The 14,218-nt window shown below is 40.0% G+C and overlaps 2 protein-coding genes across 4 annotated transcripts in view; both read right to left on the reverse strand.

The window, feature by feature from the left end:
• Positions 1 to 1,039, reverse strand: part of tspan14 (tetraspanin 14) — a 12,458-nt gene extending 11,419 nt beyond the window's left edge. Inside the window, exon 1 of one of the 3 annotated variants that reach the window (XM_079280628.1) lies at positions 918 to 1,039. The gene's annotated coding sequence lies outside the window, so the exon portion shown is untranslated. The remainder of the gene's footprint in view (positions 1 to 917) is intronic. The other 2 variants (XM_079280629.1, XM_079280627.1) reach the window with 2 other exon arrangements.
• A 5,992-nt stretch (positions 1,040 to 7,031) lies between these two features.
• LOC306785639 (voltage-gated potassium channel regulatory subunit KCNG3-like) lies at positions 7,032 to 10,929 on the reverse strand (the record flags this gene model as incomplete). The annotated part of the gene is made up of 2 exons (XM_079280097.1): positions 7,032 to 7,677; positions 10,355 to 10,929. 2 exons carry the CDS (start codon positions 10,927 to 10,929, stop codon positions 7,032 to 7,034), a joined length of 1,221 nt encoding a protein of 406 aa, XP_079136223.1.
• Positions 10,930 to 14,218: the final 3,289 nt, after the last annotated feature.

A 14,218-nucleotide genomic window follows, 5' to 3' on the forward strand; every position in this document is an offset into this window, starting at 1 on the left:
ACAAACACACTCCATTCATCTGCTCCTGGCCCGGCCCGTCTGTCAAATTTTAAAACTCAATGTGGCCCCTGAGCCAAAAAGTTTGCCCACCCCTGCTCTACACACATAATGTTGTGTACTCTACATACATAATGTTGTATACTCTACATACATACTGTTGTATACTCTACACACATACTGTTGTATACTCTACACACATACTGTTGTATACTCTACACACATACTGTTGTATACTCTACACACATACTGTTGTATACTCTACACACATACTGTTGTATACTCTACACACATACTGTTGTATACTCTACACACATACTGTTGTATACTCTACACACATAATGTTGTATACTCTACATACATACTGTTGTATACTCTACACACATACTGTTGTATACTCTACACACATAATGTTGTATACTCTACATACATACTGTTGTATACTCTACACACATACTGTTGTATACTCTACATACATACTGTTGTATACTCTACACACATACTGTTGTATACTCTACATACATACTGTTGTATCTGGACTGTTGTACATATATACTGTATATAGTCTACATATAACTTACACTGTACAGAGGATCATGTCAGAAGTTTAACCTTATCAAATAACCAGAACTCCTTATTTTAGCTGGTTCATCTGAAGTTAATCTGAAGCTAATCCGAAACTAATCTGTCTGCAACTCTTCTCTTTTCTGTTACAAACGGACATTATTCTGCGTTCTTTGAGAAATCAACAAGACGGTCGTCCTCCGGTCAGTTTGTAACGTTACCGAATAACGACCGTTAACGTTTGTTTGGAGCTAACAGGAAGCGGCTAAAGCTAACGCTAACTAACTAAATATATATGAAATATATATATATATATATATACATATATATACATATATAACCAGAGTCAGTCTTACCTTCAGACCTCAGGAACACACATATAACAGATATATGTGTCGATGTGTTTATTAATAACTTGAAGGATTATAGTTGAACTAAACACACCCTGATAGACTCTTCTTCTTCTGCTTCTTCTTCCGCCACAAACTAAACACAGCTTCTTCTTCTGTGGATTCAGCAGAACAGACACTGAGATGGCGTTGTACTGCCCTCTACTGTTTGTTAAATAATCTGGTATTTATATATATTATATATATATACAATTACATAAATATTAATACATAAATACACATTCATATATATATATATATATATATATTTACATAATAATACAGTATATATATATTATCACATATATATATATATACACATAATAATATATATATATATATATAAAATAATATGAGATATGAAATATATATATAAAATAATATGAGAGCAAGCTGCAAAATCGTATTTTAATGCAATGATTGTCCCCCATCTGACCTACTGCTTAACCAGCTGGGCACAAGCCAGCAGCACGACATTAAAATCCATTCATATTCTCCATAAACAAGCCCTAAAAACACTTGATCAAAAACCCCAAAGTCACCATCACTGCAATATCCTCACCAAACATCATATCCTGAGTTGGGAGAACATCATTAAATTCACTGATGTGTGTCTGGTTTTTAGAATTGTACACGGTATGGCCCCGCCTCCACTTAGTGATTTTATTAAACAAAGCGCTCAAAGCAGCAGACTCACTGGATCTGCTTCAAGAGGTGATTGTGTCATTCCACATCAAGCTCATTCAGTAAATCTACATTCTCTGTGAAGGCAGCTCACTGGTGGAATGCTGTGCCACCACACATACACACACAAACACGTACCAACATTCAAGCATCACTTCAAGAAATGGCTTGTTGTCAATCAGGTGTGCCAGCATTGATGTGCTGTCTGTGCTGCTTGTTTCATCTATATGTGCATTAGTCTTGATCAGCGTTGCTATTTTCCTTTGTTTGCTGTGTATGTGAAGTGCTTCAGTGTTACATGTGCTTGTCCTGTAGGTGGGTCTGTTCTGCGTGACGCATGCTGAAACCTGTTATGTCTGCTCTGCTTTAATGTCTTACACTTTTCTTTTGCTGTGTTTCGGTTTTGTCTATATGTTGCTGTCCGTTTCGCTATGAATTTTAACTCCATTTCAATTTGAGATTTTGTTATTTTATGCTGCCTTGAAACATCTGGCCGGGGACAGCAGATGGAAATTAGCCTCTCTGGCTCACTTACAGTGTGACTGTTGATTAGTGTGCATTGTCCCTGAAAAATAAATAAATAATAATAAATAAATAATTATGAGATAGAAAGTCAAAATGATGAGATTGAAAGTCAAAATGATGAGATTGAAAGTCAAAATGATGAGATTGAAAGTCAAAATTATGAGATAGAAAGTCAAAATGATGAGACTGAAAGTCAAAAGTATGAGATAGAAAGTCACAATTATGAGATAGAAAGTCAAAATTATGAGATAGAAAGTCAGAATTATGAGATTGAAAGTCAGAATTATGAGATAGAAGTCAAAATTATGAGATAGAAAGTCAAAATTATGAGACTGAAAGTCAAAATTATGAGATTGAAAGTCATAATTATGAGATAGAAAGTCAAAATGATGAGACTGAAAGTCAAAATGATGAGACTGAAAGTCAAAATGATGAGACTGAAAGTCAAAATGATGAGATAGAAAGTCAAAATGATGAGATAGAAAGTCAAAATGATGAGATAGAAAGTCAAAATGATGAGACTGAAAGTCAAAATGATGAGATAGAAAGTCAAAATGATGAGATAGAAAGTCAAAATGATGAGATAGAAAGTCAAAATGATGAGACTGAAAGTCAAAATGATGAGATAGAAAGTCAAAATGATGAGATAGAAAGTCAAAATGATGAGATAGAAAGTCAAAATTATGAGATAGAAAGTCAAAATTATGAGATTGAAAGTCAAAATTATGAGATAGAAAGTCATAATTATGAGACTGAAAGTCAAAATGATGAGATAGAAAGTCAAAATTATGAGATAGAAAGTCAAAATTATGAGATTGAAAGTCAAAATTATGAGACTGAAATTCAAAATTATGAGATTGAAAGTCAAAATGATGAGATAGAAAGTCAAAATGATGAGATTGAAAGTCAAAATGATGAGATAGAAAGTCAGAATTATGAGACTGAAAGTCAAAATTATGAAATAGAAAGTCAGAATTATGAGACTGAAAGTCAAAATTATGAAATAGAAAGTCAAAATGATGAGATACTTAAACACACAGTCATAGAAGCATGAGCTCTTTGGCTGATTACTGTACATTTGACATGGAAATGTATTGTGAGTACATTGAAGACTACTTTAAACTGTGAATGCAGAGTTATTTAACAATATGTAGTTACATTTACAACCGGCCCTTTGTGGGCGACCATGATGCTGATGTGGCCTGGAGTAAAAATGCCTTACAGGATGATTATCTCTTTGGAATGATGCAGCTGCAGGTATAAACCTCTCCCACATCACAACACAATATGTGACCAGTCTCTCTGCAAAGTTTGACTTTGATAAAGTGAAGCACAACATTAGAGAGGTTTTAGTTCAGAGAGGTCAGGCGAGGTCACCAAAATGGTCATTTTGGAACCATCTGTTCCATTTAAATGTTCTCATGTTCCAAACTATATATTTCACTTGTATATCACAAATGGTGTTCATTACATCCAAATACAGCAGTTTTGGCTTTGTTTTGAAGGCCAGAATCCTCTCTAAGTCTCTCTCCAAACTGGATTTCTGTTCGATTTCAGCTCCCTGTGTGTACTCAGGGCTATATCTCAGCAACCCATTGGTCGATTTCCCATTGGTCGATTTCAGTGAATGACCCCTCTTTCGACGCGTTAGAGCCAATATAATTGAGCTATACCCACGTGGAAAAGACTGACAGCACTGTTAGCCAGTCAGAATCAACAAGGCGCCGTCTATCGTGAAGCATAAAATCCGATATGCTGAAAGTCAAATCCTCCCCCCTGCTTACATTAGACCCCCTGAAGCCACGGAATGAGTTCCGTGACACACAGGACATCCGGCCAACAGATATCTGTGTGAAAATACTGGGAATAATGCATTGTCTTTTTGAAAACATCAAAGGGAAGAAGCATTTGCTGATCGTAAAGCGATAAAGCGATTTGTGTTGCTGGTGTTTGTTGGGCTCATATAAGGTCATTCTTGTAGTTGGCTGTTTGAGTTGTGTTTGGAGCATGTAAAAACGGCGTACATATTCTTCGAGCCCAGGTTCTGCTGTTTAATCAGATGAATAACATTATATTCGTTCGTGATATGTGCATTGTTATACACGCTGTACGCTAAACCTTCACGAGGGTCCCCCAATTGGACAGGTTTAACAGGTTTAACGATGTGAGGAGCTCGTTAAGGTTAACGATGTGAGGAGCGTGTTAATCGTAACGATGTGAGGAGCTCGTTAAGGTTAACGATGTGAGGAGCGTGTTAATCGTAACGATGTGAGGAGCTCATTAAGGTAACAATGTGAGGAGCTCGTTAAGGTAACAATGTGAGGAGTGTGTTAATCGTAACGATGTGAGGAGCTCGTTAAGTTATCAACTGACAAGAAGTGAGAAACTGGATAAAAACTATATATAAATACTGTACCTCAAAATCTCATTGAGTGAAGCCGAATCCTGCTGTTACCATGGAGACTGTGACCTAATGGTCTCTGTCGCCATGGTGATGGATTCTAGGTCACATTCAAAACCGAGTGTGTGTGTTTGTGAGTGTCTGTGCCTTGCATCACGATGACAGACAGCTGACATGGAGACAGACAGGTGACATGGAACAATGAGGGGGCGTGTCGGCCGTTAAAACACTTCCTGGAAGTCTGTTCTCGTGGATCCTTGCTCATGGCTCCTCAGAGATCCCTCCTCCCTCCTCCATCCCCGATCCTCAGAGCTAAATAAGAGCTACTCATGTAGCTGATCTACTTCACCCCTATTCACCCGCCCGCACTCTCAGGTCAAACGCTCGAGGTCTTCTGTCCCACGCACACGATGTAAGAGCCGTGGTGACCGAGCCTTTGAGGCAGTGGCCCCGTGGTGACCGAGCCTTTGAGGCAGTGGCCCCGAGGCTCTGGAATGCTCTGCCTGCAACTCTACGCCTCGCAGATACTGTGAATACTTTTTAAAAACCTTTTTAGGCTGCCGTTTGTGTAAAAACCCATGTCCTAGACCTGCTCTTAAAATATGTTTTACATTTTTATTTTATTTTTTATTTCATTTTTTATTTTTCTCTGTGTATGTAATTTATTGGCCCTAGGGTCACATTGTGTTTTTTATGCTTTTAAATGTCTGCTCTGTTAAGCACTTTGTGATGTTATGTCTGTGAAAAGCGCTCTATAAATAAAATTCATTCATTCATTCATTCATTGGACACCACAAAGATCTCTAATCATTGCAACACTACCAAACGAATGAACTTATGAATAAACAGGATGAAAGGCACCAGTTCAGGATTCTTTTTATCACTCTGACTGATGAAGAATATTTCCTCATCATGTTCCTTTTCTTTGTGATGTTACTGAAGTATTATATGTACAATAATAGTTTAACAGATCGTCTGTGTATCTGCCGTATTTCACACCAAAGAAGAAGAAGCGTCTTCACTGAGATAATTCACAGCTCCACATCCTCTCTCTGCTGTTGCCGTGGAAACAGTGGTTGTGTCCACCGGCTGCTGGTTGAGTAAGAATTCATGAAAGAATCCGAGATTTTCTATTATTCTATTATTCTATTATTATGTTATTATGTTATTATATTATTATATTATTATATTATTAAATTATATTATTATATAATTATATTATTATGTTATTATATTATTGTATTATTACATTATTACGTTATTATGTTATTACGTTATTATGTTATTATATTATTATATTATTACGTTATTATGTTATTACGTTATTATATTATTACGCTATTATGTTATTATATTATTATATTATTATGTTATTATGTTATTATATTATTACATTATTACGTTATTATATTATGTCATTATATTATTATGTTATTATATTATTACATTATTACGTTATTATGTTATTATATTATTATATAATGTTATTATATTATGTTATTACATTATTATATTATTACATTATTACGTTATTATGTTATATTATTATGTTATTATGTTATTATATTATTATGTCATTATATTATTACATTATTACATTATTACATTATTACGTTATTATATTATTATATTATTATATTATTATGTTATTATCTATCATGGGGTTCTTATTTATACTAATAACTTCTTTAAAATAAACCAGTGCAATGATGTAATAATTCACGATCATTTTATTAAAACAAATAACCATAAAGATCTTCATCTTATAATCTGATGAATACTTAATGTTGACTTAATGTTATACTTTGAAAATCATCACAAAAACAAGGATCTAAGTTATAATAACTGAATAAATCATCATCTATTATTATCTATTAAGCTCCATTGATGATGTTCTGTATAAATTTATATATTCAGTTCTAACTTTTACTGAAACAATTCAAGTTTTTTACTTTTCTGATCAAGCTTTTCAAATTTGAACAATTCTGTAATAAAAGTCTAAATTGAGATAGTTTTCAAAGTAAAGTATTTCACAACCACAGATTGAGCTTCTTTAATAAGCATTTTTAAGTCACTGATCAAAAACTGAAATACGTCTGAACATTTGAAGAGAAAACTTATGTTCACAGTGTTCAGCTTTCATTTCTTTTTGGTCATTCAAAGACAAGTCAACAGACACGGAGGATAACGTTTATGAACAAAGAGAAGACTTTTATGAGTTTAAAATGATCTCTGATCTCAGCTGTATGAATATTTATGACACAGTCCGGTGACTTTATCGTGAAACTACAATGAATCTGAAAACCATGAAAGAAACACTGGATGAAGCTGTGGTAAATGAAGGTGATGGACAGCATTGCTCCTTCATTAGTTGATAAACTCAGTTGATGAACTCAGTTGATGAACTCAGTTGATGAACTCAGTTGATGAACTCAGTTGATGAACTCAGTTGATGAACTCAGTTGATGAACTTAGCTGATGAACTCTGCTGACAGACTGTTGCAGCAGCGGGTGGAGCGTACCTTGAGCTCGTGGTAACACTGGATGAAGCTGTGGTAAATGAAGGTGATCGGCAGTGCTAGCAGCACTATGCCGCTCACTACGCAGACTCCGCCCAGAACTCGTCCCGCCACCGTCACCGGGTACATGTCTCCGTACCCCACCGTGGTCATGGAGATGATGACCCACCAGCAGGCGCCGGGGATGCTGGCGTAGTCCTCGTTTCCGGCCTCCGGGTCCAAACCGTGCTCCAGCAGCTGAGCCAGCGCGCTAAAGATGGCCATGGCGACGCAGACGAAGACCAGCAGCATCATCAACTCTCGGTAGCAGCGCCGCAGCGTCAGGCCGAGCGTCTGCAGACCGAGGAAGTGACGAGCCAGCTTGATCACCCAGAAGATCCGCATGATGCGGAGGACGCGAAGCGAAACGCCGGCTCGCTGCAGCTGGGAGTTCTCTCCGGTCAGTATCGTCATGGTAACGGAGACGTAGTAAGGAGTGATGGCCAGAAGGTCAATGATGTTCAGAGGACGACAGACAAACTCCCATTTATCCACTGACACGAGGAAACGGACAATACACTCCACCGTGAACCAACCAATACACACCGCCTCAATGATCCTACAGAGAGGGGACCAAGCAGAGAGAGAGGACCAATCAGAGAGAGAGAACCAATCAGAGAGAGAGAGGACCGATCAGAGAGAGAGAGGACCAATCAGAGAGAGAGGACCAATCAGAGAGAGGGGACCAAGCAGAGAGAGAGGACCAATCAGAGAGAGAGGACCAATCAGAGAGAGAGGACCAATCAGAGAGAGAGAGGACCAATCAGAGAGAGAGAGGACCAATCAGAGAGAGAGAACCAATCAGAGAGAGAGAACCAATCAGAGAGAGGAATATTCAGAGAGAGAGGACCAATCAGAGAGAGAGGACCAATCAGAGAGAGAGAGGACCAATCAGAGAGAGAGGACTAATCAGAGAGAGAGAGGACCAATCAGAGAGAGGAACATTCAGAGAGAGGACCAATCAGAGAGAGAGGACTAATCAGAGAGAGAGAGGACCAATCAGAGAGAGGAACATTCATTGAGAAGAACATTCAGAGAGAGGACCAATCAGAGAGAGGAGAGACAACATGGTACAATGGTGTTCTGGATGATCCAATTAGCCCAGTATAGTCTTTGTATTGCTCTTTATTTAAATTAAAATGGAAAAATCCTGTTTTTGCTTTTACTACTCATAATATTTGGAAAGAAGTGTTCTTAAATAAACTATTAAAATCATGTATTAATAAAATAACATTTGAAATGCATTGCAGATGTGGACTGATGTTTAACGTCTACGTTACAGATCACCTTGGTTGGACGTTCACTGAATCCTTCTCCACTAACATGCAGAGTTACAGAAAGTCTGACTAGCTCCACTGCGTCTTCTAAATTGAACTAGTCTGTTATAAATAGCAGTGTGTTTCTCCAGTATGATATCTGCATGTGACACCATATTAACCTACTAGAGAGCACTATCATATCTTAATGAGCTTATAGTACCGTATTACCCTACTAGAGAGCACCATCATATCTTAAGGAGCTTATAGTACCATATTAACCTACTAGAGAGCACCATCATATCTTAATGAGCTTATAGTACCATATTACACTACTAGAGAGCACCATCATATCTTAATGAGCTTATAGTACCATATTACACTACTAGAGAGCACCATCATATCTTAATGAGCTTATAGTACCATATTACACTACTAGAGAGCACCATCATATCTTAATGAGCTTATAGTACCATATTACACTACTAGAGAGCTTGCTCAGGTTTATAGTTAGGGCTGGTTCAGGTTTATAGTTAGGGCTGGTTCAGGTTTATAGTTAGGGCTGGCTCAGGTTTATAGTTAGGGCTGGTTCAGGTTTATAGTTAGGGCTGGTTCAGGTTTATAGTTAGGGCTGGCTCAGGTTTATAGTTAGGGCTGGTTCAGGTTTATAGTTAGGGCTGGCTCAGGTTCATAGTTAGGGCTGGTTCAGGTTTATAGTTAGGGCTGGTTCAGGTTTATAGTTAGGGCTGGTTCAGGTTTATAGTTAGGGCTGGTTCAGGTTCATAGTTAGGGCTGGCTCAGGTTTATAGTTAGGGCTGGTTCAGGTTTATAGTTAGGGCTGGTTCAGGTTTATAGTTAGGGCTGGTTCAGGTTTATAGTGAGGGCTGGTTCAGGTTTATAGTTAGGGCTGGTTCAGGTTTATAGTTAGGGCTGGCTCAGGTTCATAGTTAGGGCTGGTTCAGGTTTATAGTTAGGGCTGGTTCAGGTTTATAGTTAGGGCTGGTTCAGGTTTATAGTTAGGGCTGGTTCAGGTTTATAGTTAGGGCTGGTTCAGGTTTATAGTTAGGGCTGGTTCAGGTTTATAGTTAGGGCTGGTTCAGGTTTATAGTTAGGGCTGGTTCAGGTTTATAGTGAGGGCTGGTTCAGGTTTATAGTTAGGGCTGGTTCAGGTTTATAGTTAGGGCTGGTTCAGGTTTATAGTTAGGGCTGGCTCAGGTTTATAGTTAGGGCTGGTTCAGGTTTATAGTTAGGGCTGGTTCAGGTTTATAGTCAGGGCTGGTTCAGGTTTATAGTTAGGGCTGGCTCAGGTTTATAGTTAGGGCTGGTTCAGGTTTATAGTTAGGGCTGGTTCAGGTTTATAGTTAGGGCTGGTTCAGGTTTATAGTTAGGGCTGGTTCAGGTTTATAGTTAGGGCTGGTTCAGGTTTATAGTTAGGGCTGGTTCAGGTTTATAGTTAGGGCTGGCTCAGGTTTATAGTTAGGGCTGGCTCAGGTTTATAGTTAGGGCTGGCTCAGGTTTATAGTTAGGGCTGGTTCAGGTTTATAGTTAGGGCTGGTTCAGGTTTATAGTTAGGGCTGGTTCAGGTTTATAGTTAGGGCTGGTTCAGGTTTATAGTTAGGGCTGGCTCAGGTTTATAGTTAGGGCTGGCTCAGGTTTATAGTTAGGGCTGGCTCAGGTTTATAGTTAGGGCTGGTTCAGGTTTATAGTTAGGGCTGGTTCAGGTTTATAGTTAGGGCTGGTTCAGGTTTATAGTTAGGGCTGGTTCAGGTTTATAGTTAGGGCTGACTCAGGTTTATAGTGAGGGCTGGCTCAGGTTTATAGTTAGCGCTGGTATCATATCGTATCGTACCGTTTCGTACCGTATCATTTTTTTCCGTATCATATAGTAGGATTGAGTCGTCTTGAGAATAGAGAGATGCACCCCCCGAATATATACTGGTATAAGGTTTATGTCCTCAGGTGGTCTCTGACATGTCCTACCTATGCTGGTCCAGGGTCTCAGCGGTTTTCCAGTCCGGTAAGGTGCTTGCACACAGCATCACCATGGAGATGACCACAAACAGCATTGAAACAGAGGCGAGGATTTGAGCCACTAGTGAGGACGTGGGCTCCTCGAACGTCCTCCTTATCCTCTCCAGCCAGCGGCTCCGGGGCTCCTCGGGGCTCCGTGGTCTCTCCTCCGGGAAGAAGTGGACGAAGCAGTCGGACATGCGGTCATCGAGGTGTCGCTGGCAGCACGGCTGCAGGTCGGAGCTCTCCAGACCCCAGTATAACATCTCGTTATAGAAGGACAGCTCGCACATGTGCGGCACAAAGCGCAGCTTCCCGTGCTGCACATACAGCATAATGAAGCTGAACGCCTCCGAGTGCCGGTCGAAGAAAAACTCGTTACTATCGCGGTCATAGTCGTCACAGAGCTCTAGCAGCTCGCTCTCTGACATGCAGCGATGCAGCTGGCTGAGTCTCCTGAGAGGGAGGCGCTTCATCAGATCCACCGGGAAGGAAAACCTGCGACCTCCGACGTTCAGGGTGCAGAGTCGGCTTCCAAACTTCATCTTCTGTTGGTTTAGAATCAAAGACTGTTTATAAACTTCATCTTCTGTTGGTTTAGAATCACAGACTGTTTATAAACTTCATCTTCTTTTGGTTTAGAATCACAGACTGTTTATGAACTTCATCTTCTGTTAGTTTAGAATCAGACTGTTTATGAACTTCTGTTAAAAAGCTGCTTCTAAACTCACCTTTTGCCTTTTAAAGAAACTCAATTTTCAATTAAAAACGTCGCTGTTTCCAGACTTGTCATTTTTCCTCAAATCTGCTTCCAGAATCCATCTTCTCCAACAGAAGCTGTTCCATTAAATCAGTTTCCCGTTTTAATCTTCTTAAAAATAAATTGTTCTCATCTGTGGTTGAATGAAATAAACATTTTGTCAGTAACCGACAACAACATGAGTATTACATCTGTTTTAATCACCGAATGATATCATTCCATCTCCATTTTTATATATTTTCCAGGTAACCATTAGAATTATCATCCTGTGCTAAAACAAAACAAACAAATAAACAACTGTGTTTAGAAAATGTACTGTTGATTTAAAATCTCATTTTAAAAACTCACCAGTGTCCGTGTTGAACATGAAGCTCTTCTTCTCTCCTTTAAATAAAACGAAATCTGTATTAAAGTCAGAATAAATCACATCAGTGGATCCTGTTTGACTTCTGGTTTGTTTCCTCTTGTCGTTGAATCTGAGACTGAAGAGCAGCAGCAGCAGTAGTACACCCTGCTCCTCCTCTTCCTCCTCTTCCTCCCCCTCCTTCTCCTCCTCCTGTCTGTAGTGGAGGATCAGTCGATGATTCAAGCAGCAGTAAGTCTGAGAGTATCTGAACCTCCACAAACTCCTCAGTATCTGACAGACTGAAGAGAGCTGCTCCATTTCACCATCTCCTCTTTATTGTTTCTCTTCCTCCTCCTCCGCCGATATGATGACCTCCATTACAGATTTGAACATATATTTCATGTTTCATTGAACATCAAAAGCAGACATGAATAACGTGTTATTATTTTATTAATAACATGTAGTGGTTGAAGTGAGGAGGTGGCTCCCCCTGCTGGATGATTCCATCAACTGGAGCTCATTTAATATTGATGGAATATTTCCTGTTGGAGGATATTTCTAACTGTTCAGAGACATTGATGAGCAGTAGTCTGTAGACATTGGCAGGGATTGTGTGTGGGAACATCTACTATCCAACACAATACATCAATGTCAATGGTGAGTATAATACAGCTGAACAAACACCAAGCAATAAGCACTTCTCAAGTCCAACTAGGTAAAAACATGAGCATCTTGTGATAGTTTAAACACAGAGTAAATACCTGTTTTTGAGAGTGATGTCAATAATTCCAGCCGCCAGAGAAGTGTCAACCCACTCCTGCATGGCCAATCTTTCCGGAGTCGATAGGGAGTCGATAGGGATTAAAGGGAGTGTGAGTCCGACCTGGTGTCCTGCAGCACGGAACAAGGAACCGTTCTAGCTCCATTTGTCAGGATCCCTGTCTGACCCGTTGTGTGTTACCTCTGTTTCCCCTGATCTCCTCTCCTCATGTGTTCTGTCATTTCCCTGTTTGTTATTGTGTGCCATGTGATCTGTGCTTTTCCTCTGCCTCCAGACGCCTCCCATGGCCACACCCCTGATTAGTGCACAGCTGCGGACATTCCAGCCGATTACCTCCTGCAGGTTGACACAAGGGCTGCAACAACGAATCGATAAAATCGATAAAAATCGATAATTAAAAGAGTTGTCAACGAATTTCATTATCGATTCGTTGTGTCGCGCGATTATTACCCCACTCAATAAGTCGCGGAGATGAAAAATAAAAATAAAAAAGAGCGGAGCAGAGCGGAGGTAGAGGAAAGACCATCGGAGAGACCCGTAACATTGTTCTGAAACACATGGCGGAGGCAGAGAAATCAGTACGACCTAATGCTGTGTTCACACCAAACGCTGGTCTCGCCGGGGACTATTTGTGTTCACTCGCGCTGGACAAACCGGAGAGGGGGCGTGGCTTATCACCCTGAAAGCCGTTCAACTGTCCGCCATTAACCATGGAAACAAGAACCTCTATTTCTGCTTAGTACGTGTTGTGGAAGTCACAGATATCCCGGGAAACGAAACGCCGTCATGTCTGGTTCATAACATTGTTCAGAGGAGCTCCGTGGATTGTATCGAGCTGTATTCACTGTGTCTAGCAAGCCACACGTCGCTGTTTACTACAGCTGTATGTACACAAAATAAACAGATTTGGCTGTGATTTAACGGCAATAAACTGACAAAAAGGGACTCCGAAATAACTACGTAATGATGCCGATTTGTAGGCTACTTGTCTTCTCAATGGAGCTCTGGTGGATTGGTGCTAGGCTATGCTAACATTGTAGCAGCTCCACCAACACTCAGAATAACGTCATAGACGTAAATACGGCAGCGTGTATTCATTGTTTGTACCGTATGGTTTACACACACACATGTATACACATAGTTTGGTCCGGTCTCTATTGATATGAGGTATCGTAGAGCTCTGGGTGAACACAGACGGCTACAGGATTTATTTCCTGATCCAACAACGTAAACATGTTGGAGTCCTTGATGAGGAGGAAGGATGTTCAACAGCAGGGTAAATCACTACAGAATCCTACTTTAGTTCCGTTTTGAAGTGAGGAACCTAACGTCCCTCCAGTAGCTCTTCTGGTGCTGGTGTTTACTCGTTATCCAGCTTGACAAGCATGACAAGTTAGCGTTAGCTCGTTAATAACAGTAGTAAAGCAGTGGTGGTATAGTTTGCAAGACTAAATACATGTTTTTATTCACTCGCCTTTTTTGGCCCATTAATATCCGATTCATCGATTAATCTAAAAAATAATCGCCAGATTCATAGATTATTAAAATAATCGTTAGTTGCAGCCCTACTTGACACACCATATTCTTCCCACTAATCATCCCCCTGGCACTATATCAACCCTGGTCCTGCAGTCTTGGGTTGTCAGTCCGTACCGTCTACCACCGGCTTCAACCCCGTACTAGCTTCAACTCCGTACCGTCTTCATTCCCGATCCATCTTCATTCCCCGCACCGTCTTCTGCCTCGTGCCTGTCGATCTGCCTGCCCTCCGGTGTCGATCCACGTGAATCACACAAAGGGTCCTGCCTGCCACCTTTTGTTGGACCAAGGGATCCTCATAGTTGATCCTGCCTGCCTTCCGGAGTCGAGCTTCAGGACATTACACCGTCGACCCTGCCATCTGTATGGTTTTAAATGAAGTATTTTCTTTACCTCAATCCTGTCTTG

Source organism: Melanostigma gelatinosum (genome assembly GCF_949748355.1).
Source record: "Melanostigma gelatinosum genome assembly, chromosome: 12".
Taxonomy (NCBI): Eukaryota; Metazoa; Chordata; class Actinopteri; order Perciformes; family Zoarcidae; genus Melanostigma; species Melanostigma gelatinosum.